Source organism: Macrotis lagotis, chromosome 5, assembly GCF_037893015.1.
Source record: "Macrotis lagotis isolate mMagLag1 chromosome 5, bilby.v1.9.chrom.fasta, whole genome shotgun sequence".
NCBI classification, from domain to species: Eukaryota; Metazoa; Chordata; class Mammalia; order Peramelemorphia; family Peramelidae; genus Macrotis; species Macrotis lagotis.
The window spans coordinates 257,703,377-257,727,993 of NC_133662.1; the positions used below are offsets into that span (position 1 = coordinate 257,703,377).

The 24,617-nt window shown below is 47.2% G+C and overlaps 2 protein-coding genes across 2 annotated transcripts in view; both read left to right on the plus strand.

Annotated features, from left to right (window-relative positions):
• Window positions 1-3,188: 3,188 nt before the first annotated feature.
• On the plus strand, window positions 3,189-5,880 carry DUSP28 (dual specificity phosphatase 28; the record flags this gene model as incomplete). The annotated part of the gene is made up of 2 exons (XM_074190110.1): window positions 3,189-3,533; window positions 3,847-5,880. Coding segments are annotated over 2 exons (525 nt in total), but the record flags the coding sequence as incomplete, so codon positions are not given.
• Window positions 5,881-7,028: 1,148 nt separating this feature from the next.
• The window catches only part of PARL (presenilin associated rhomboid like), a 31,810-nt gene continuing 14,221 nt past the window's right edge, over window positions 7,029-24,617 (plus strand). The window contains exons 1-4 of the mRNA XM_074189491.1: window positions 7,029-7,156; window positions 14,039-14,234; window positions 14,901-15,041; window positions 17,500-17,548. Of these exons, the coding sequence (XP_074045592.1) occupies window positions 7,059-7,156; window positions 14,039-14,234; window positions 14,901-15,041; window positions 17,500-17,548 (484 nt within the window). The 5' untranslated portion in view covers window positions 7,029-7,058. The remainder of the gene's footprint in view (window positions 7,157-14,038; window positions 14,235-14,900; window positions 15,042-17,499; window positions 17,549-24,617) is intronic.

Here is a 24,617-nt window from a genome sequence, read left to right on the forward strand (position 1 = left end):
GAATTCTTGTTACCTGTTTTCTGCGTGTCGTCGTAGAATTCTTCCTGGGATCTCCAATTTATTGTCCTTCATTCTCCAACCTTCACAGTTATTCACTCACTTCCATTCCCCTTCCAGTTCTCTTTTTTTAATGTTGCCACTCCCTATTAGAAGGTAAATTCCATAGAGGTAAGGTTTATCTTTCTTCTTTGTTTTCTTTTTTGTATGTATTTCTTATCCTCAGCACTCCTTTCCCTTTCTAGCTATCTTAAGGTCTGTCTTTCCACCAATTCCCCCCACCCCCATATGAATCTAAGTTTCTTGAGGGTAGTTTCTTTTTGTTCCTATTTGATTCATCCCTAGTGCTTAATAGAATGGCTGATACCTAATAAATGTTTGTTGACTTGACCAAGCCCCAAGATTTTTAAATAAACTGACATCCACAGAAGTGAAATGACTAACACATGATTTTTGCAAAGTCACTCAGGTTCTCCTTAGGGCCAGAGGCTCCTGCATCATTTCATTATGCTATGCCACAGTTCAGTTTTCACCACTGACTTAGATAGTAATGAATGCTTATAAAATTTGTGGATGGCAAAAAACTCAGAAAACTATCTCACACGAGCTGATAGAATCCCAAAGGATATTGGCAAAAGAAGACAATAGGTTGAGTATAATAAGCTTGAGTTTAAAAGAAATAAATGCATAGTTGGGAAAACAATAAACATCTTCACAAGTAAAAACAGGGCTGGGTGAATTTGAGTGGAAACAAACATGCAGAAGATCTTAGTGAAGTAGTTTAGTGAAAATCAACACTGAGAGGCAGGAGTTTGCGAAGTTAGAATGAAATCAGAGGAGTAGGGACCAGAACATTCCATGGTGCTTCACTGTGATCAGAACACATCTGAGATGCCACAGCTAATGATTCTGGGTGCCATATTGACAAATGAGTATATCCAGTCAGAGGGAAGGGACAGATGGCCATTGCAAGAGGACTGAGTGAAGGAACTGGGGACTTGAGCCTGGAGAATAGTGGGAAGAAGGGGAGATAAACAAGACATCATCTAGTTTTTCAAGAAATATAGCATGCTTCCTGTCTTGATCTGCCTAACTGTATCTCCAACTCTTTCTTTGTCTACAAGCAACCATGCCTAGCCTTTTTGTTATTCACACTGTCCGCCCTTTGGGAGGGAAAGTTTTTAACCTGTTTACTTTGCTATATTTTTATAATAAAATCCTGAACAGTTTTAAATTCCCAGAGAGCACATGAATTCATTTGTCTTTCAGTGGCCCCCAAATGCCATATATAAATGAGGTTCCTCAAGAGATTCTAATTAATTCCAAAATTATTTTTTGACTGGTCTTAATTGTTAAAATTCAAAAATTCATAATATAAATGTGTGTATGTGTATATTTAAAAAATCAATAGGACATTTTTACACCTCTCCACTGGCCTGGAGAGATGGGAAAGTTTCTATATTTGAGATTTGGTAAGCTGGTGAAAACCTTCAGAGAACTCTCACTTTGGTGAATGTATAACCTTTGTTCATAAAAAAGATTTATACCTGTGTTTCTATCTTTGTGTTTTCTAAAACTTGTGTGTGTGTGTTGTGTGTGTGTGTGTGTGTGTGTGTGTGTGTGCAATTTAGATCTGACAAAGTTCTTGATTATTAACTGAACTCCATCTATGGTTTATATTTGAAAGTAAGTTATACATATACATATATATTAAAGTGTGTTATGAATACCTTTGCAAAATACCTGTGAACTAAGTTTTTGTTAGTCTAACATTGATATTTGTATTTAACCTGTTAATGAGATTTTAAGTATTCTCTTGGGTTTAGAAAAATGTAGCTAATTGTCATTTATTGCTTCATTTGTCCTGGAAAAAAGTACTAAATTCTTTTTTGATAAATCCTGCTCTCAAGAGACTTTGAAAAAAGGGGCTAGCAGCCTTTCAGTAGGAAAGGTTCCCTCCTCCCCCTGTGTTTAAAAAGAAAAATGCTAATCTGAAGAGTAATTTAATCTCTTAATTTCAAACTATTTAGAAGTTCTGTCACAAACTTGGGAATTTATATGTGTTACTAAGAAGACAAATATATAATTGGGAGTAATTACACGTGAAGAAACTTGGGAATCTATGATATTGAATAGTATCATGTTATCTGAGATATTTACTGATTTCTTTTGGGAAAGAAAATACTATGTTAGATTGTGTGATCTGATTTGTTTCAATATTGATGTTTGCTGATAAAAATAGAAATATGACATGAAAGAGGGGTTGGGCTTGTTCTCAGCCCCAAAAGGCAGAACTTGGGGCAGTATGAGGACAGCGAAGGATAGCCCATGTCAAGCTGATGCAAAGAAGGTAAAACCCCCCCTAACCCTGAAGGCCGGCTGCGAGCGGCAGGGGGTCGTGGGCCAGGCACCGGACACCGCTGGGGACACGAGGAGTTCCAGGGGCCCCTCCAGGAGCTCACAATCATATGCGGACCCCTGAAGGGATGGGGAGGCTGGACCCCGCGGGGGAGCCGCGGGCGCAGGTGTGCTCGGGTGTGGCCTGCGGGCCGGGGCGGGCCCCCGGGGGGCTCCGGCCCCCCAGCCCCCAACCCAGCAGGAGCCCGGGAAGCCCCTGCGGCGGGCGGCGCCCCCACAACAGCCGCCAGGCTCGGGAGGCCGGCTGGGCCCGGCCCGGGGGTCCGGGGGCCCTGCCCCGCGGGGCGGCGCTCCGGGGAGATGGGCCGTGGCCGTGGCCGTGGCCGTGGGCCGCCGCTCCGCCCCTCCCGTCCGGGGCCCCTCAGCCTGGAGCCCGGGACCCCCGCAGGCCCCCGCGGGGCCACCTCGCCGCATCCGAGGGGCCCCCCGTGGGGGAGGGAGGCCCTCCGGGAACCCCCGCCCCGCCCCCGGGTGCGCCACGCAAGGCCCCGCCCCGCGCTGCCTCAGTTTCCCCCGCGGGAGGCAGAGCCACGTGGGGCTGCCCCGCCCCCCCCCCCGCGGCCGGGCACTAGGACCCGGGGGGAGCGCGCGGCCGGATATAAGCGCAGCCCGCGGGGGGAGGGGCTCAGGCCGGGCCCGGCAGCATGGACGCGGGGCGGCCGGCGGGGGAGGGGCGGCCGGCGGGGGAGGGGCGGCCGGCGGGGGAGGGGCGGCCCGCGGGGGAGGGGCGGCCGGCGGGCGGCGCGGCGGGGGGGGCGCGGCCGGCGGGGGGGGCGCCGCTGGCCCGCGTCACGCCGTGGCTGCTCCTGGGCCCGGCGCGCGCGGCCGCGGACAACGCGCTGCTGGAGCGCGAGCGCGTCACCTTCTGCCTCAACGTGACGCGGCGGCAGCCGTGCCCGCGCGCGCCCGGCGTGCACACGCTGCGCGTGCCCGTGTCCGACCGCCCGGCCGAGGACCTGCTGCGCCACCTGGAGCCCTGCTGCGCGGCCCTGGAGGCGGCGGCGCGCGCCGGCGGCACGTGCCTGGTGTACTGCAAGAACGGGCGCAGCCGCTCGGCGGCGCTGTGCACCGCCTACCTCATGCGGCACCGCGGCCTCAGCCTGGAGCAAGCCTTCCAGGTGGGCGGGGCGTGGGGAGGGGCGGGGCCGGGGCCTGGCGGCGGGGAGGGGCCGTGCCGGGAGGGGGCAGGGCCTGGCGGAGCGTCCGGGGGCGGGGCGGGGGCGGGGCCTGGAGGTCGGGCGGGGGCGGGGCCGGGCGGGGCGGCCGGGGGCGGGAGCGGGGCCGGGCGGCGGGGAGGGGCGGGGCGGGGCCGGGCGGCGGGGAGGGGCGGGGCGGCCGGGGGCGGGGGCGGGGCCGGGCCGGGCGGGGCGGCCGGGGGCGGGGCCGGGCGGGGCGGGCAGGCCGGGCCTCACGCGGCTCGCGCGCCCCCAGGTGGTGAAGGCGGCCCGGCCCGCGGCCCAGCCCAACCCCGGCTTCTGGGCGCAGCTGCGGCGCTACGAGGACGAGCTCCGGGCGCGGCCCCCCGCCCCCGCGGGGCCCCCCGACAGCAGCCCCGCAGCCCCGCCCCCCGCGGGGGGGACCCCTGCGGCCGCCGAAGGACCGAGGCCGTGACCGACACGTGACCAGGACCCGGGGGCCCCCAGCCTCACCCCCAGCCCCGGGGCCGGCAGGCCAGCTCCCCGCAGCCAGCGGGACCCCCGGCCCGGAGGCGCCTGCCAGGCTTCTTCCCCGCCACCCGCGGCCCCCGGGCCCCGCCCGGCTTCAGCCAGCGTGCCAGCCGGCCTCGGCGCCCTGCAGCGACAGTGCCATGCCTGCCAGCTCCCGGGCGCCCGGCCCCTCGGCGGGGCACAGCTCCCGCGCTCCCCAGGGTCCCGGGTGCAGGCAGCGCTAGAACCCAGATCTCTCCGCGTGCAACTCAGGGCCAAGCTGCCAGGGTGCCTTCCTTCTGCCTCCCACCACTACGAGCTTTGCCCCATTTACAGTGGGGGTTTTTTTATTTATTTATGTTTAAAGATTGTATTCATTTTGCGGTTTACTATTTTCCACCCAGTCTCACTTCCCTCCCCACCCCACCCCCAGAAGGCAGTTTGCCGCCTTTCCATTGTTTCCATGTTGTACACTGATCCAAATTGAGTTCGATGAGAGAGAAGTCAGATCCCTAAGGAAGAGACGTAATATCTGAGAGATAGCCGGATCCGAGGATAAGATAGCAAGTGTTTGGTTTTTTCTAAAGGGAATAGTCCTTGGTCTTTGTTCCATCTCCTCGGTTCTTTCCCTGGATACAGACGGGATTCTCCATTGCAGACAGCCCCAAACCATCCCTGATTCTCAAGTCCTGTTTAAGGAAGAGTTCTCTAATAATCGACACTCCAAAAATCAGAAGGAGCTGCCCATGAGGTAGTCAGTCCCCTGTCGCCGGAGGGATGTAAGCAGTCCCGAGAGATTTGACTTTAAAACTTCTCACTGTAGCACAGGAGTTTGTGACCTAAGGTCCATCGACTTTTTTTTTCTAAATTTTTTTTGAAACTATACTTCAATATTGATTTCCTTTTTAATCCTATATTATTATGCATTTAAAAACATGATTCTGAGAAGATATCTGAGACATTCTGCTCCTGGCTGCTCAAGGAGTCCAGGGACTTAGAATATCCTCTGGCCTAATGGAACAATAGGGAGAAAAAAAGGAAAAGGAAAGGAACCGGGCATTTGATTTCATTCATTGAGGAAACTTCCTCTGGCACTGAAAGTTGGCACCTTCTCTGCAAGATGTGATCTTAGACAAGCTTAGGAACTCTGGGGCAGCTAGGAGGCACAGTAGATAGAGCACCAGCTCTGCCGTCAGGAAGATCTGAGTCCAAATCTGGCCTCAGACGCTTAATAATTACCTAGCTGTGTGATTTTGGGCAAGTTCCTTAACTCCATTGCCTTACAAAAATTTTTTTAAAAAAACTTAGGAACTCTAACCAACAAAATGATCAACCTCCATTCTAGAGGACTCTGGATGATCTGTGCTGCCCACCTTCACAAAGATGGACTCAGAGGGGAGGGTAAAGCCACGTTTTTTGGTCATGGCTAATGAAGGAATTTGTTTTGCTTAATCATACACGTCTGTAATAAGTTTGTTTTTCTTGCTTTCTCCAGGTAGATAGGGAGTAGAGAACATAAGAGCCAAAAAATAAAATTGAATTAAAAAACAAATTGACCCTGTTCTGTTCCATGTATTTTATAAATAAACTTAATTAAGGGGTAACTAGATGGTGCAGTGGCTAGGGCACTGGCCCTGAAGTCAGAAGGACCTGAGTTTGAATCTGGCTTCAAATACTTGAAATTTACCTAGCTGTGTGATCTTGGGCAAGTCACTTAACCCCCATTGCCTTGCAATGAATAAATAAATACATGCATGCATACATACATAGACTTGATGGAAAGCATTGCTCTGCAGATGACAGGAAGCTTGCAGGATTACCTGACCTAAGAGGAACCCCAAAGATCTTGGTGTACTACATTGAGATCTTTTTTCTTGAGTGGTACCTGGAGGTGCTGTTGAGGAAAGCTCCCTCTGATGGTGCAGATCTGCTCTGCCCATCAGAAAGCTATTGGGGGGGGTATTCATCATCAAGGGGCTTTGCCAAGGGTCACAGGGTCAAGTGATGTCAAAGAAAGAGGCCTTGACCTCGGATCTTCCTGACTCAGACTGACTCCATGTGCTCCATGTCTACAAATGAAGCTAAATAAAGATCAGTGGAAAGTTTTACATACGTGTGTGAAACACTTTAGATGAACCTATCTAAAGTTATGTATGTTTATAATACACATAATAGAGTTACTCGGACTTTTCATACCAACAAAGCCTCTAGTTTGGGGGAGAGTGTAGCTTCGTCCGTGTCAGCCCCCCAAAGGATGAAGTAATCTTGGGCTCCCCTAACAGAAGCGTCATGTCCTGGCAAAGCCGCCGCAGGCCCGCTGGACGCCGCCTTGCCCAGTCAATATTGAGTTTAGGCTGGGAAGAGTGTTGAAGCAGCGGGCAGCGGGTGCTGCTCGATTTGAGGGGGGCGAGTAGGAAGCCCTCGAAAGCTTGGCCCCTCGGCGGCCCGGCCCGCGGCGCCCCCTCTGCTCACACCGGGCTGGCTCAGGGGGGAAGGGCAAAGAGCTGGTGCTTGGGGGGCCGCAGGGCGGGAGAAGGAGAGCCCCCGGGGGTCTCGGCCAGGCCGGCGGCGGCTGGGGGCTGGGGGCCCACCCCGCGGCTGCAGGGCGCTCACCCCCGTCCATCACGGTCCGGGGCACATGGCGGGCCCGGGGGGGGAGGGGAGGGCCGCCGGGACTGCCAGGGCGTTGCGTCTCCGTGGAGACAGGCCCCGCCCTCCCGCCTCCCCGGAGAAGGCCCCGCCCTCCCGCCTCCCCGGAGGAACCCCCGCCCTCTCATCTCCCTGGAGACGGGCCCCGCCCTCCCGCCTCCCCGGAGACAGGCCCCGCCCTCCCTCCCGTCGGACCAATCCGCTCAGACGTGTTCCCGCCGCCGCCGCCAGGAGGCGAGCGCGGCCGGTCCGAGCGGGAAGGGGCGGGGCGGAAGGAAGGAAGCCCGGCCCGGAAGGGCCGAGAGCGGCGGAGGAAGGGGTGGGACATGGGGGGCGGAGGTCGCGAAGATGGCGTGGAGAGCCTGGGCTCGGAGCGGCTGGGGCTGCGGGCGCCCGGCCTGGCGGCCGCCGGGGCCCGAGCCCCCCAGCCTGTGGCTGGGCCCCAGGTAAGCGGAGGAGGGGGGCCGAGGCTGGGCCTCTCGGGCGCTCTCCCTCCGGGCGGGGGGACCTCTGACCCTTAACCCCAGAGCCCCGCCTCCCGGATCGCGCCCCGCGCTCAGCGAGGGAAGGCCCGAGCTCCCCCCACCGGGGACGCCCCATCCCGCGCTCCCCTGGGGCTCCCCCCGTGTTGTGCAAGTGCTGGCGCCTGCTGTATGCAGGGGGAGGGGCGCCGGCGGACCTGCGCCCTGAAGAGCAAAGCTCGGGAGCGGGATTCGAACTCGGGGCCCCGCCCCAGGAGCCCCCCTCGTGCGGCCGCGGCCCCGCCGGGAAGAGCCAGCAAACGGGCCCCGGGGCCGGGGCGCAGACGTGGGGGGCGGCGCCCCGGCGGGAGCGGGCGCCGGGCCGTGGCAGCACTCCCGCCGCTGTCTGTCTCCTGCTGCCTTTTTTACTTTTAAAGTCATGTTTTCTTCTTTTTTCCTTTTTTTAGGGTTTTTGCTAGGTAATGGGGTGAAGGGACTTGCCCAAGGCCACCCGGCTGGGCCATTATTAAGCGTCTGAGGCGGGATTTGAACCCGGCTCCCCCTGACCCGGGGCCGGCGCTCTATCCACTGCTCCACCCAGCCGCCCCTGAAATCACGGTTTCTTGTTGCTTTGTTTTCACGATATTCCTGTCACTCGGGAAGGCTGGGTGCTGGGCACGGCAGAGACTGCCCAGCCAGGTAAAGAGCTAGCCAGGTCACCTCCCAGCCCCCAGACTCGGAAATTCTCATCTGGGTGCAAGAACTCAGCCCCCTCGTGCCAGTCGTAGTCTCGGCCAAGGCAGCGAATGTTGTCGAGCCTCTTCGTTGTGAAATTACACTAATGTACTTGTTATCTACCTTGTAAACAGTAGCTTCCAGAAATACGCCGGGTGGCACGGTGGATAGAGCACCAACCCCGGAGTCAGGAGGACCTGGGTTCAAATGCGGCCTCAGACCCTTCATAACGACCCAGCTGTGTGGCCTTGGGCAAGCCCCTTCACCCCACTGCCTTGCCAAAACATAAAAAAAAAAAAAGATGTGATTATGAAAAGCAATGTGTTACTGAAAGCATTATTGAAATAGGAGCTATTCTCTGGAAGAGTGGAGGAGGGAAAAGAATGTGATGGGAAAGAAAGGAAATGTACAAACAATATTTAATAAAATCTATTTTTAAAAAAATATCTAGATACCATCACTTCCTAGCAACTCCCTCCACTTCCACAGAATTCTCCCTTTCAATAAGAGCAGTTGACCACAGCTGAACACAAGCACCTCCTGTCACATTTCTGTCCTCCTTACCACAAATGACTGGCATCTCCCTCCATTCTCTTCTCCTTCCCTTCAGGGCCCTTCCCCTTTGCCAATCCCTAAACCCCCCATCTTCTCCTGCAACCTTCCCCCACCACCTTCCTCATTCTTGTCGGTCTCTCCTGACTGCCCAAAACCTGCCCATATTTTCTCCATACTTAGAAAAATCTTCACTTGATCCTACCATCCCTTCCAAATAGTGGCTTATATCTTTCCTGCTCTCTTCAACTAAAGCTGGAAAAAGCCCTCTATATTCATGGACTCCTTTCTCTCCCCACACATGATTATAAACTTACCTCTTCATTCTGGCTTCCAGCATGGTCATTCAGTTGATTCTGCCCATGCCAGTGATCCATGATTTCTTTTTTTTTTTTTAAGATTTTTGCAAGGCAATGGGGTTAAGTGGCTTTCCCAAGGCCACACGGCTAGATAATTATCAACTGAGGTCGGATTTGAACCCAGGTACTCCTGACTCCAGGGCCAGTGCTCTATCCACTGCACCACCTAGCCACCCTATCTATGATTTCTTAAAAGGCTAAATGGAACAGCCCTTCCCTCCCAATCCTCATCCTTCTTCGCCTCTCTGTGGCCCTCTAGGTTTTGATGACTTCATTCCTGGTTCAGTTTCTGTCTGTCCAACTCCCTTTTCTTAGTGTTCTTGGCTCATTCTTCACCCCATCCATCCTGCTAACCTTGGCACCCTCAAAGACTCTTCACATCAAGCAGGGATAAATTCCTAGGAAGAGGAATGCAGTCCGAGCAGCAGGGCCCTGGGAGCTGTTGCTACACCTTTTGACTTGGGCATTCAGCCTCCTGGCTTTTGAGGGCTGCTTTCACTTCTGCCCTCGCTCACTTTGGGCTCACTTCACTTTCTTCACTTGAGAACATCTCCCTTGGTGTTCATTCTGTCATCTCTATAGAGCTAATTCCCAGATAGCTAGCCCTGTTTCTCTTAGTTGTAGTCAAAGTGGAGAAAATACCCAGAGCCGAGAGATGGAGAGTTTTGTTGGTGCAACGGCCAGGAGGCTAGAGTCACTGGACAGAAGAGAGTGTCTTGGCGATTAGGGTTTAAAAACACTGGCAGGTGGGAGGACACTGGCTGTGGTGGGCTCTGAGTGCCAGAGCATCTGAATTTGATCCTGGGGGCAATAGGGGATCACTGCAGGTTGTTGATTGGGAAGGGAGTGACATGATCAGCCCTTGGCTTTCAGGACGGAAAGGAGGATGGACAGGGCACAGACTCTTCTACAGGCTATTGGGGTAATTGAGGTGTGAGGGGACCAGGACCTCCACCAGAGTGGGGGCAGTATCGGGAGAGAGAAGGGAGTGAGTTCAGGAGATGCACAGAGTTGAATTTGACTGATCTTGGCAAAAACTTGGATATGGAATGAAAGATAATGAGGAGTCCAGGATGAACCCTGAGTCTCTAGCCTGAGGACCTTGGAGGACAGGGAAGATGAGGTAGGGGAGGGCAGTTGAGGGAAAGATAGCTAGTTCCCTTTTTCATGTGTCAAGTATAAGGTGTCTGCTGGACGTCCAGTTCAAGGTGTCTGAAAGGCTGCTGGAGGTGAGAGGTCCCTGCAGTCACCTGGGCTCACAACCTTGGGTCAGTCGCCCTTGGCTCCTCACTCCCACCCCATCAATCCAGTCTGTTGCCAAATCTTTCACTTGTACCTTCCTGGAATTCTTCATATTGAAGTGCATAGGAGCAATCCTTGTATCATCCATTACAATCGTTTCTCTTTGCTACAATGATGAGTATTTCTTTAAATATTTTTGTTTAAATTTAGTGGGAAAAGTTTCTTATTTTACCCTATTGGACTGTGTCTGGAAGGGAAAATACTGGGTTTGAGGGGATGGATGGTTTAGTAGTTTTCTCAAGTGACTGGCCCATTTCAAGCTCCACCAAAAGAGCTATAGTGTTTCCATCTTCCTACAGCCCTCCATTGTGCACCACATTGGTCTTGTTCTCTTTCCAGGCTGATGAGTTGGAGGAGTGCTTTCTTTTAAAAAGGGTGGGGAAAAAGACGGCCTAGAGTCTCGTCCTTTATTACTATATATAACATCGAGCCATTTAGGACTATTGTGGTTATTATTTATGTGACCCTTGACAGGTTTTTGTTGGGTGATGTGACCCCAGAAGAGTTAAAAGTTGATACGGTTAGATTGATTGGAAATGGTTGGATGGCCCTCTCCAGAGTTGTTTTGATGGTTCATTGTCATTTTGGAAAGGAAGTAGCGTGCTCCAGGTATCTTTGCCTATCCCTGACTTATTTACCTTTTTATCAATGAACAAAATACAGGATTCTGTATTTTAAATTGGTTTAAAATTGGAACAGTTTTAAAATTGGGACAAATTAAAAATTGGCCCAAAGCTGGAAAGAAAGAGAACACAGGATTCCCAAAAATCTCAAGAGACTAGAACATTGATCCTAATCCCATAAATTGGAATTTGAAGAATGAATGTGAAGTCTTACCCTTTAGTTCTAGAAATGGATTTCATTAGTCCAAAATGGACAAAACCTGATTAGAAAGTTTATCTGGGGGCCGGCTAGGTGGCGCGGTGGATAGAGCACCGGCCCTGGAGTCAGGAGTACCTGGGTTCAGATTCGACCTCAGACACTTAATAATTACCTAGCTGTGTGGTCTTGGGCAAGTCACTAAACCCCACTGCCTTGAAAAATCTTTAAAAAAAAAAGAAAGTTTATCTGAAGTAGATCTTGAGTTTTAGTGGACAGTGGACTGAATGAAGGTAACAGGATGATACAGGTCTTAGGAGATGAGAGAGAAGCAATGTCTAGGCCCAGGGAGCCTCTGCCATCCCCAGTACTATGGGTGGTTCTGGGGACCCTTGTTCAGGAGAAACATTGGCAAGTAGGAGAGGACAGACAGAATGGGCCAAGAAGGCGAGAGCCCAGAGATGCCCTCTGAAGATGGTCAGCCTGGAGAGAAGAAATGAAGAGTGTGTTCAAGGCTTTGAAGGACTGTCAAGTGGAAGCAAGGAACCATGAGGCAAATTTAGGATTGATAAAAGAATAAAACTCCCAACCTGAGAGTTGCCTGGAGTGGACGGGACTGACCCAGGCAACAAGCTCACCTCATTTAGCAAATATTGGATGGCCACTTAGTCCAGCATCTTCACTGTGGAGGCCACTCACCCAGCCCTTTGATTTATAGATGCCTTAGTGGTTAAATGGCTGTCCTAAGAAAGAAGACATCCACGATGGGCTCTGACCCCAGGCTAGAGCCCTTCTGATGCTTCAACCCTGGGCTTAGAACATGCCTGTGGACTGTCAAGAAGTTACCAAGATAAGGTTTGCTTGAGCCTGGTAGGGGATGGGCACTTACAGGGATGCTCACCAGTTTGAGGAGGGCATGGCTTCTCTACCTGGGGCTGCTTGCTCTGGTCCAAAAGCCCGAGGGAAGAGCTGCTGGCTCCCCCTGGGATGTCTCTGGTGTCCGAGGGCCAGGTGACCCTCGCATCAAGCAGGGCTAAATTCCTAGGAAAGGGAATCCAGTCCAAGCAGCAGGGCCCTGGGAGCTGTTGCTCCACCTTTTGACTTAGGCATTCAGCCTCCTGGTCTTTGAGCTTCTGTCTAGCTCTCAAAATTCTGAGATGGGAAAAGGGAACAGAATCAGTCATTGGAGAGCTGGCGTTCAGGAGGAGGGTCTGTCGATAATTGTTTCAGAGGCAGCGGGATCAAAGCAAGTGAAGAGTGAACAAAGGCCCCTGGATTTGGGGAAGACCCAGGGTGCTTTCATCAGTGGATTGGGGGCTTTTTCCAAACTGGGAAAGCTTAGCCAGAGGAAAGTAAAAGCTGCCATTTGTCAGTCACACCATGAGAGGAGAGTGTCCAGAGTGGATGTCAGGATCCTGGGTTCGGAACCTGACCATAGACACATCCCTTCATCTTCCTGAGCCATGGTTTCTTGGATAACATGAGAAGAGGTGGATTTCTCTTTCAGACCTAAATCTGAGCCCTTTGTTCAAACCGACTTGAAAACACTCAGCTGGGGCTGCTTTCACTTCTGCCCTCGTTCAGAATATTATTGCAGCTTTGTCATGGGGTATCTATTAAGCCCCACTGGGTTTGATTTTTAGATACAGAGACAGATGTGAATAAAGCCTGGAGTCAGGGAGTTTACCTTGAGGAGGGGGAAGCATAGAGGTACCAATATAGATGCATGCAAAAAAGTACAAGGTCATTGGTCAGGATGGCCATCAGAGCTGTATCTTGATGAAACAAGTCTTCTAAAGACAGAGGTGAGACCCGTTTGCAAATTGGTAGCTGAGAGCTACCTGTTGTCCAAAAGCCATCTTAATGTAGGAATGAACAATTTTTGTAAAGCTTTAAATTTGTAACCTTGAATCTGGACATAAGCTCACAACCCTGAACTCAATGAAAACTTCTTTAACTCGTCATCTGTTAATTCCATAAAACTTCATTTAAAGAAAGAACCTTTGGTTATTGTACTTGATATCTTTGGATGGAGTTCTCTTCTACATCCATCAGATTTTCCCCACCACACTTCCTAACAGGGCAACCAGCTTCTTTTGCCCAAGTTTGGGCCCCAGCAGTCATTTAGTGGATTTGCTGCCTCTGGTCAGGTCCCTTTCCCCTTTTCTCCTCCAGTGTCTCTGTGTGTCTGGTCTGGGCTGAGGCTTTCCTATTCCTTTCTTTTGGAAGCTCACAAAATTTACTGGGGTTCCCTACAAATTGCACTTATGAATGATTCATTCAAACCTTACTTCCATGCCTGCGGAACACACCACCCTGGGCTGGAGCTGGTCAAGCTACAGAGTTCAAGGGACTGCCCTCCTGGAGCTTACAGTCTAGCCAGGGGCTAGAGTTCAGACAGAACTAACAGCAGGACTTTGGAACAGAATAGAGAGGTGTTTCAAAAGCTAGAAACAGAAAGGTTTCCTCATCCAGCTGGGTCCCTTACCATTGGGCAAAATTGTCTGGAGTTATGATAATATAGAACTGTGTGTGTGGTCTACTCTTCTGTGATAGTAGAGAAGAGTGGTTAGAGTATTTAAACATAATTGCCTCAGAAATGTGGCAGGACAGTATTTCCAGTTGTTATGTTTGGATTGGTTGTTCTGGAAATTGGCCCTCAATTAAAATGTTTCAGATCACAATTGGGAAAGCCTTCCATCTTTCCTCCTTTATAACACCTTCCTGTTTTTAATCTTTCTGGGAATGAATACTGGTCATCTGGAGTCAGAGTGCCTGGGTTCAGATCCTATCCCAACACTGCTTTTGTCACCTTGGACAAATTACTTAATTTCCTCAGGCCTCAGTTTCTCTATCTGTGAAATGGGGTGACCTCTCAGGTTCCTACCAACCTTAAATTCACAGTCCTGAATCAAACCAATTCAGAGCCCTCAACTAACATTCTTCATTTATCTGTTTCTGAATCCTGTTTCCTTGGGTTTTGGAAAGGATATTCTGTTTTGAATTGAAGTCCTTTAACCTGTCATTCTGCCCACTGGGGAGCCCCTCATCGTGCAAGTGAAAGGCAAACCTGTACCTAACCCATCTTTTCTCTCCCCAGATTTAACTTCTTTATTCAGTCAAAAAATGGATTCAGAAAAGCTCCCAGAAAGATTGAACCTCGACGTTCAGATGGGAGCCTGACCAATGAAGGCTACAGGAGAAGCTCTCTGACTCCTCCAGTGGAAGAAACGTTCTTTTATACATCTCCCTATCCTCTAAGGAATCTTGTGAAGCCTTTGTTTTTTACTGTCGGGGTAAGTCTTTCTATCCTTTGTCGCCCTGATTGCTTGATGGACTTTGGGGTGAGGAGAAGCCCAGAGGCCAAGGCCTCCCTGCGACTCAGAACTGGGGTGGCCACAGTAGGTCTAGTTCCAAAGAACACATCCCCTGCCAAGGGAGGAGTCAACCAGATGTGGAGCTTCTGGAGCCTCCTTCCTCCTCTGAACTAGTAAGAGAATGTTCTACTCAGCTTCCTCTAGTTTGGGGGGACATGAAAGGGGGAACCAGACTTGGTGCTTTCATTGATGTGTGGAAACTCCCTCCCCGCCATAATTTCTCATGTTAGAACATGGCCTGGGGGTCAAGAGGTGCTCTGTACAGGCTTGCACTGCCCGGATGGATGGGTCTTTCTGAGTCCAAGGCCATTTATCTGTCCACTATGCTATGCTGTGACTCACTTAAAAAATGTCATTTTAACTGACTTGAAGCCATTTACTTTGGCATAACAGGCTTAATTTGTATAACTGAACCTAGGAAGACGAAAAGAATTGAAATAATTTTCTTATTCAGCAAGTAGTTTTTTAGTCCCTGCCATGTAGTCATCACTATAGATTCTTTTCCACTTGAGGGTATATTAGAGCAGTGTTGGGGGGGGGGTTCCCCTTAGAAACCAATTTTATAACTTATTCCATATTCTAAAGTTTACAGGGTGTGCATTTGGGTCAGCTGCTATTTGGCAGTATGAATCCCTGAAATCCAGGGTCCAGAGTTACTTTGATGCTGTAAAGGCAGATTGGTTGGATAGCTTAACGCCTCAGAAGGAAGGAGACTTCAGAAAGCAGGTAAGGAGACATGCCTTTTCCTGTAGAATTTTTGAAAGTATTTGTGATGTGCTGACTTCAGGAAAAAGAAACCGTCCTGGCTACTCTGAGTGGGCTTATACTGGTGCCCTTTTGTTCAGAGTTTCCATCTCTTTGGGTCCAGAGCCTGGTTGGCCTGCCCCACGGGATGGTTGATTTGGTTCATGACTTCAGTGGGATGTGAAAGGGTACAAGCTCTGCCTTGTTATACTTTTGCCTGATAAGTGTCCCTTTTAACTTCTTTTTTAATATTTAACATTTGATGTGTTAAAGTATGCATTTTGGATTAAATAATCCTTGGGTTCAATTTCCAAAAAAGAAAATTTCACCATTTCACTCCTTGTTATTTTCAGTTGAGGGTAAAGTCATGATTCACAGTTAGTCCCAATGTAAGAGAGAAAGAAAAAAAAAGAGAAAATTACCAATTTTTTTAATATTGCTAATTATTAATTACTGGTTAACTTTAAATTTTTTTTTCAAATTACTTTTAAAGATAATTTTCAACATTCATTTTTTGTAAGATTTTGAATTCCACTGATTAACTTTTTAGTTTGAAAGAAAGAAACAAAGAAAATGACTAAAATAAGAGATTTTTTGTCTTCCTTTCTCTAAAGGAACTTTCTCCTGGTCATAGAAGGGTTGAAAGAAGGGTGGTTTCGTGTCTCTTGTTCTGGTTGGCCCCATTCCAGGTTAGAGAGGATTTGAGAGTATCACTTTGAGGTCATGCTATTTCTTTCCCTTATGTTTTCCTCATCACCACAGTCACAAGTACCACATCACATTTTGGAGTTACATTATCCCAAAAGAGAATGAGTTAATTTATTGTCAGTGAAGGAGCTGTGTTTCCCAGTACAAAGGATTTTTATCATTGAATTTAAGTGCAAATGCTGGCCTGGTCACCCTGAAGAAGTATTGGGTCAAAACCACTTTCTCAAGGGATCTAGAGATAGCCCTTCCTGGAAATAAAGTCATATGACAAATACCATGACCTCCGCTACTCTCCACTCCCCCTCCTCTGTTGACCTAAGAGAATGATGATGTCCCAAGCTTCTCTCTGCCTCTAAGAACTGCCTATCCTCTTCCCCCTCCAACCACATCATTTCTCTTGAGTCTGATTTTCACCTATATTGTGATCTTCCATCCTTTCAGGCCATTATCCCTTAACTTACCTCTTTCTCTCTCCTCCTTAGGTCTTCACATTGTGGTCAGAATTTTCCAAAAGTTATTTTCTTATACCCAGACTTCCCTTTCCCCTTGTCCTTAGCTTTTTACTCTCCTGAAATCTGGATGACTTCTCCCATCTGCCTCATTCCAACTTTGAAAAGAGAAACTTAGAAGGGACCTTGTAGCTAGCTGCTGCAGACAGTAAAAGGGGTGTCCTAGGAAATTAGCCTTTTTATCACTAGGCTCCAGGGAATTAACCAAAAAAAAACTAGGGTATTCAGTGTCTTTTTTTAGAAAATAAATTGTTAAGATCTTTATTTTTTTTGATTATGAGAATTTCTCCCTATATTTCTTTATTCCCCATCCCAAAGTGTCAAACTATTTAACAAAAAAAAACAAAAAATTTTAAAGAAAAATAGAGGGGGAAAAAGAACAGCAAAACCAGTCAGTATATTGAAAAAGTATGAAGAGGTATGCAGTGTTCTACACCCATGGATCTAATAATAATGTTTGTCCTTCATTTTCCAAGAAGACCATGACATCAGGGAAGTGAGGCCATGACAAGCACAGCCTCACTTTCTCCTCTGGAACCCTCTGGGTCCAGTGGCCAGATATGAATCATGATGACTGGAGACAGACCTGGATGCGAGGCAAAGTGACTTGCCCAAGGTCACATAGCTAGTAAGAATGAAGCATCTGAGGCTGGATTTGAACTCTCGTCTCCTGATTTCAAGGCCAGTGCTCTAGCCACTGCGCCACCTACCCCCCACACCCACATTCCTGTTGCTGTGAAGGAGTGGAGCAGGGATATTTTCTCATACCTCTTATTTGGGGCCTGGCTTGCTTTGTAATTTTGCAGCATACATTTTGGATTGTTTTGTGATTCTGTTTGATTTGTCACTGTTTATATTTATTGCTTTTGCTGACTTGGCTTAGCATCAATTCATATAAATCTTTCCTAGTGTATTCATTATGCTTATGATACAGTAACGTTCCATGTATCACAAGTTGTCAAATCATTGTCCCAGTCAAGAAGCAGCCATTCTGTTCCTAGATATAAATATTTCAGTGTCCATGGATGGGGCTTTTCTGTCTCCAGCTTCTGTAGGATATACATCCCTACACACACACCACACACTCACTCACTCACATATTCACCTTCCAGTTTGGATTTGTTTTTTACTGATGCAATTATTTTGTTTTACTGTTTCTGGAATTCCATTTTCATATGTTTTTGCTATGGGGAGGTAATACATGGTTTCCATTGTTGTTTTAGATTAACAAGTGGTGGAATACCCTATCTGATGGCCAGCGAACTGTGACAGGTTTGTGTTAGCTTACACGTTTTAGGCATTCAAAAGAAGAGAAATAAGACCAACAGGTACAGTATGTCACAGTTGATGGCTTTTGTACAGTACTTCCCATCTCTGTTCCTATAGTGTAGCCTAGATCTTCCATGAAAAAGGAGGATAGCCCCTGTAGGGTGTGCACATGGCCTGGGCAGTCCCTCAGTCAGGACCTCTGCTCTACTGTTAAGTTTAATGTCATCTGCCTTATGCCTCAGTTTCTCTGATAAACACAATGATAACATTTGCTACTTCCCTCCTTTACTGGTTAAAAGGGGTGCTTGGGCAGCACTTTATATTCAAAGTACTTAAAGTAGGTGAACCATGCCTAGCACTAGGATCATTTGTTTTTGTTCCTTTATTTGTGAAAAGTTTAAGATGAACCCCCAAAAAATCAGCCTGCTACGACTCTGTGCAACAAAATCCACAAGACCATAGAGTTTTTTAATCCTTTCAGGAAGGGATGGCAGAATACTAATTCTTAGATTATTTCCTAGTTTTGAGCTCTACACTGGTAATGTAGGGTTTTTCTCTTGGCTTCAGAACATATTTCAGGACTTCAATCTTAACCCCATTTCTCTAGCCTGACTACCAATAGAACCTTGTTATTTCATGTTCGGCTTTCTCAGTTCTTCCTTTGGATTTTTCCAGCCTGAGGACAGTCCTCCCTAGTTTCCAAGTCTCTGGCCCCATGGCACCATTTTAAGGGTGATCTGTCCAATACATTATCATCTATTGCCACTTCTTGTAGCTCAACATTCATTGTATAGTTAGGTCATCAGCCTCTCCAATTTCTTGTAGATCTAATTTCTTTCTTTCTTCTAAGAGTGTGAAAGAAGAATCTTTGAGTGACAGTCCTGTAAAGTTAGGCCACCTTGGTCCTGATTCTCTTTCTGGTCTTAATGATCATCTCTGTGAGAGATCATCCAGGTACTTCAGTGCCCACTGTGTATATTTGCAGCTTAACTGAATTCTCCTGCAGAGAAAAAAGTGATTATTGACTTCCAGGCTTTCCTCATCCTAGGGATCAGCTTTAGGTCTGTGTATGCTTGTGTTTTCTCTTCTCTTTATTTCTCTCCCCAGTCTCTGTGAGAAGGAAGGGCCAATTGTGGAAGATGTTTCATCAGGGCCTTCAAGGAATGTGCATTTACAGAAACTGTCCTGGGCTTTAGTAAAGCCCTCAAATAAGATTGCTTCGGGTGCTTGGAGTATGGCCATGATGGTCCGAGGTGTCCTTATGGTTTCTAGGCATTCAGAATTGTTAAGCAGCTCTAGGAATGCCTAAAGAAAATTTGCCTACAAATTGCTCCCTTGAGCAGTAAGCCTGTTTTGTGCTTTGGAGAACATTTAGTTGCTCGTCATCGGGAATATTATAAATCCATGCCAGCAAGAAAACTGTTCAGCTCCCACATCTCCTGTTCTAACACCGATGAAAAGGGGAGGCATTCCTGAGCGTATTGATGTTCAGATTTGTGACATGGGAGTCCCTGGTGTTTTCCTGAGCAGCTGTTTTTACTCAACCCATTGACCTAGTAGACACCCGATAAACATTTGCTGAACTAAAGATTGTCCTATGAAATAAGACAAATGTGAGACTGGGCCCTAATTTTCTCTGTAGACAATTCAAGATGTATGGTCCATGAGGCAGATTTGAAATTTAGTCATCTGAAGTCTGATCCTTTAGAAATAGATGGGGTTCACTTCTTCACTCCTCTTGCCTGTTAATGCTGAGGTGTGTCAACATCTTGTTACTTTCCACTGGGCCTCCATGATCTGGTCCTTGACTGTCCAGGTTTCCCCCCACAAATCCTTGTTGGCAGTCAAAATAGGCCACGTGCTCCCTTCCCTGAGACAGCTTATAAAATCACCCTTCCAGATTGCATCACTTCCGCATCTGTTTTTTTCATTGCCCAGTTGGTGGGCTCCCACACTTTTCCTCAACTTCATTTCTTCGGTGCACAGTTGGTGGACTCCCATGCTTTTCCTCAACTTCATTTCTTCAGTGCGCAGTTGGTGGACTCCCACACTTTTCCTTAACTTCATTTTTTCAGTGCACAGTTGGTGGGCTCCCATGCTTTTCCTCAACTTCATTTCTAATTTCTCTGTATAGCCCAGTGGGACTTAGGGTGTGAGGGACCATTACTGAAAAAGGATACAAGGAAGCTGGAGAGCCCCTGCCCAGAGAAAGGCATCCTGGTGCAGTGGATAGAGATGTTCTACAAATATTCTAGGAGAAAACATGGACAGGAATCCCCCAGATCAAGGAGACAAGGGTGGGCCACCATTCACTGGGAGAGGAAATTGTCTGCATGGATAAGTTCACAGATCCATCCTTGGGACTGTTGACTCGCTCAATTGACAGCTAATAAAGCCTCGACATTCTTCTGTCCTTTGGAGTCGAACTCATCCCTTATCATTCCACTGAAAGGGCTCTCCAAAATTTCCAGTCATTTCTAAGTTGCCAAATCCTTTAGCCTATTCCTCAGAAACAAATTCAGGAGAGTTTTCCCTTTCATTGCTTTTGCAAGGTGGAATTTTCAGAAAAGCAAGCCCAGGATTCAATGGTTGCTCTGATATGAACAGAGAGACAGACTTTCTGAATAGTGGAGATCCCTTGGTCCTCCCTGGCTTTGTGATCTGTGCTAATAACTTACTCATCCACTTCCTTTGCCAGCCTGGGAGATGAGATGCCCTCCTGTAACCACCTAGTTTTTGTTACTCCCTCCTGGGTCCTTGCCCAAATGGTTTTCACCAGATTTCTCTCCCAAACCTGTCAATTAACCTGCCTGTCAACCTTGATCTGCAAGGCTCCTCTATGGTCCTGTCCTTGTCCAAATGGTTTTCACCAGATTTTTCTCCCAAACCTGTCAATTAACCTGCCTGTTAACCTTGATCTGCAAGGCTCCTCTATGGTCCTTCGCTCTGTCTCCCTAGGCCTACTGTTAATCCTGCCCCGTGACCTCTGCCCCTTCTGGTCATTGTCTCCTGTCCATTACTGGGCACCTCTACGGCTTTTCTTTTTAGTTGATCAGATCTGCTGTCCTCTGTGCTAAGCAGATTTGTTAGCCCAGATAAACTCTGTGGGGCTTAGATGTCTGGGAGGATTCTTAATTAGATCAGCCAGTCTCTAGGCATACTGTCCTCGACCCCTGAACTCCACCCTTGACTAGGAACCACCCATTATTAGATCTGAACATAGTTTCATAACTCTAAACTGCCTTCTCCAGGATCATCTTTTTAACCAGCTCCTTGCTTCCTGTATTGTCTTTCCTCTGGCAAGGTTCATTGTATCCATCAGCAACCTGGATTTTAAACAAGGCAGACCTTGTTTAATTAGGCTTCCTAGACATTGCTTTAAAATTGAAGGTTTATGTCAGGCTAGTCTATTGGTGCCATTTTTCCAACAGTACATGTTTCCCATTGTGTCTCTGTGACATTTTGATAATTCTCAACAACATTTCAGACTTTCATCATTATTATATCTATCATGGCAATCTGTGATCAGTGATCTTTGACATTATTATTGTAATTGTTTGAGAATGCCATGAACACACCCATCTAAGATGGCAAATTTAATCCATAAATGTTGTATGTTCTGTCTTTATTTCCCCTTCTTTCTCCCTCTCCTCAGCTTCCCTATTCCCTGAGATACAACAGTATTGAAATTAGGCTAATTAATAACCCTACAGTGACCTCTAAGTGTCCAAGTGAAAGGAAGAGTCACTAGATAATGGCAAACTTTATTATTGTTTTACTTGAAGAAATTGTCATTGGGCGCCCCCCCCCCCCAGCCTTCAGCAACCACCACCTTGATACTCAGCAGCCATCAACATTGAGGTTTTTGCTAAAGGTTTAGATGATGGTTAACATTTTTTAACAATGAAGTATTTTCAATTAATAAATTTGCATTGGGGTTTTTTTAAGCAATTCTGTTCCACATTTACTTGACTACAATATAGTGTAAACATAACTTTTCTGTGCATTGGAAAACAAAAAAATTAGTGTGACTCACTATCTCATGTTATTTGATTTATTGTGGTGGCCTGGATCCACATTACCTCTGAGGTATGCCTGGACCACCTGGGCCCTGGCATTCATTTCTGACTTCCTAATCTTAGCCATAGCTCTCCAGGGTCTTTGAGATGTTATAGTTACCAGAAGTAGATAGAGTCTCTCTCTAACACATGGCAGAAATGGCATCAGGTGTTCAGAGGAAGCCACTGACCTCCAGCACACTCTCTTGCTGGTGGCAAGGCAAAGACAAGTCCCAACCTGAGGACATTGAGCCATCCAGAGTGTCTCAGTGACTAGGCCAAAAGAAAAGGATGTTGTGTAATACCTCCCATCTGTGTCCAGTGACTTGGATGAACAACCTGCCTGTTCTCAAAAGAGCCAGCACCTTCCTGAGTCAGAAGGTTGGGTGTCCTGGGTATTTTCAAAACACGTTACCAGTAATTCCTTCATAAAATGTCCTGATGAGATATTTAAGTAAAGTGGGCACTGAGGAAAAGAAGGATCATAAACCTTGTTTCAGCAGGATGGAGCATTTGTTTATGCAGATCAGTTCACTGACATTAAAATTCCCTATCACTCATCCTGGTCTTTTGCTCAGATTATCTTCTTCTTAAAGGGATCATAATCTATGCTGAATGTATAGATTACAATGTGGGATATGGGAAAGTCCCTCTTCTCTGGGTCTGATTTCACTCTGAATGATGAGGGAGGCAGACTGGAGTCCTTTTTAATGCTAGCTTTCCTTGATCTTTATTTAGCTTCCTCATCAAGATACTCACTAAACTAATGATTGCATGTAATTAAGAAGGAGCATAAATACTAGTTGAATGCTAAAAATCCCAACTCCCTAGTGTCTGCTTATCCAGTGTGGTAACATTTAGAGAGATGATGAAACAAACCCTCATCGTGCCTTCTTGCACCAATTTAGATTCTCCTGTTAATAAAATAATCCTTCTGGTGCTAGTGATTTAGGCTCCTGCTGTCCTTAACTGGAAGTCTGTAGTTGTTTTGCCTTGTGGGGTCTTTCAAGGAACAAATGCTATAGTAGTTTGTGCTTTGTAGTCTCTGGGACTCTTTCCTCTTGTGTTCTCCTAGCAGCCTGAGGGGATGCTGGTGAGTTCTTGATTTCCCAAGTTTGGTGATTGATTGATTGATTGAATGAATGACTTTCACCTGGGCCCCAGATAGGAACTCTGGGTTTCAAAAGTACCATATTTCCAAATAGCTCTCTAGGTAAATTTCTTATTGTTTCTTGGAAGGTCTCAGATTTCAAGTTTCAGAACGAATTTGGGTTCTCTTCTGGTTTGGTTTTCTGGTTTCTACCTTTGCGATTTCAGAACAGTATCAGTATTATCTGATTTTAAAAAGGGAACGATTACTTTGGACAGGCTTGCCCTATCTCTTTGTTCTAGTTTTGGAGTTTGGAATACCTCAACCTAAACTTCAATTCAAAGATCATTCAACTTGGAAAGAGACTCTATATGCAACCTCTTCATTTGACAACTTAGGAAACTGTTTCCCTTTTCAACAAAACACCATTTACCCACCACAATGGTATTTAAATAATATAACTACTCTTATTGCAAAAGGTGAATTTTCCTTTAGGAAGTCATAATTTTAGCATCTTGTGATAAGATCAACAACCTTTGGAAAAAGCCAGGATTCATTTCTGTTGGCTAATGGGAAACCTGTACCACTTCTATTGGGCACATTAGTCCTTTGTTCTTCGGGAGTTCATTCTGTTTTCCTTTACTTTTGTGTTTTGAAAGGAGCCTATGAGTCCCTACTGGACCATTACCCAGAGGAACTCTGAAGCTTGATCTTTTTGACTTTAAAGTTCTTAGGGCTGGAGGTCTTCCCACAATAGAACCCAAGCAGGTTAAAGAGTCCTTGCTAATGCTCCATGGGAAAACAAATGTTTCAGATTCACTGTGAGAATAGGGATTACTTGTGAAGAGATCTGCCCATTCCCTTCCAGTGGCCCAAATAGAAAGAATCTGAATATTTTGTTTTATTTAAGCTTTTTAGTATTGAGACAATGCATTTGTTTTTCAGACATTAGACACTACAATCAGCATCATCTTTTACCATTTTATTTTCAGCAGTTATTATTGGGTCATCTTAATCATCACAAAGGAACATGATTGCCTGCTTAAATGTATTACTCTTCCAAGAAACTCAAAAGAGAGACAGGAAGGTAGCATGTCTTTAACATAAACACCCCAAATGGGTGTTATAAGACAAAGGCAAACGTGGTTATGGTGCCATGTGTCATTCATTTTTCCCACAAATACTGAGGATTCATTTAGGGTGATGTATTTGTGTGTAAAGCTGAAGTGTACACTTTTCAAGGAAAAAAATCCTCCCGATACTTGATCAAATTCTGAGTTGGGATGATACTCTAAACCAAATTAATATAGTTACAGTTAAACAAAGATCTATCAGCCTGCCACTCCCACACAGACCACAGGTTCACTGCCAGAGGATCTGAGGCTTAAGTAATTTCAAAGCCAATTTTAAAGTTCTCTGGGGATTGCCCACGAGTTCTTTGGAAGTAATATGTTCCCAAGGGTAGAGCTGATTGTTCACTATGCTTTCCTTGGAGTCCCTGGGGTTAGAGGAGAATGGGGTCAGGGGTTGGCCAGAGAGTAGCAGTTTAGTTGGCCTAACTTCCTCAAAACTGCCCTAGCTTGGTTGCAGTAATGGATCTCATCCCTTTGTTTTGTAAACATTTGCCTTGAGGAAAAAAGAGAAAGAATGGGTGGGTTCTCTTAGAATCAGAACTGTATTGTTTGAATTTAGTATATATTGTTATGAAATGTTTTCTTCCAAGATAGAGACCTTTATTTGGGAAATTCCCCAGCCAGCATTATGTAGTATCTAAGAATTTATAGCCAAAATGTTCTCCCTTGGACCAAACTCCCTGGTCTTGTGAGTTTCTACTTTTGATCTCTTGGAAATTCGTTTATTTTGAATCAGAGTCCTAGATTTCTGTCAAAACTATGAGCCTGGGCTTTGTGAGGTGAGTGGCATC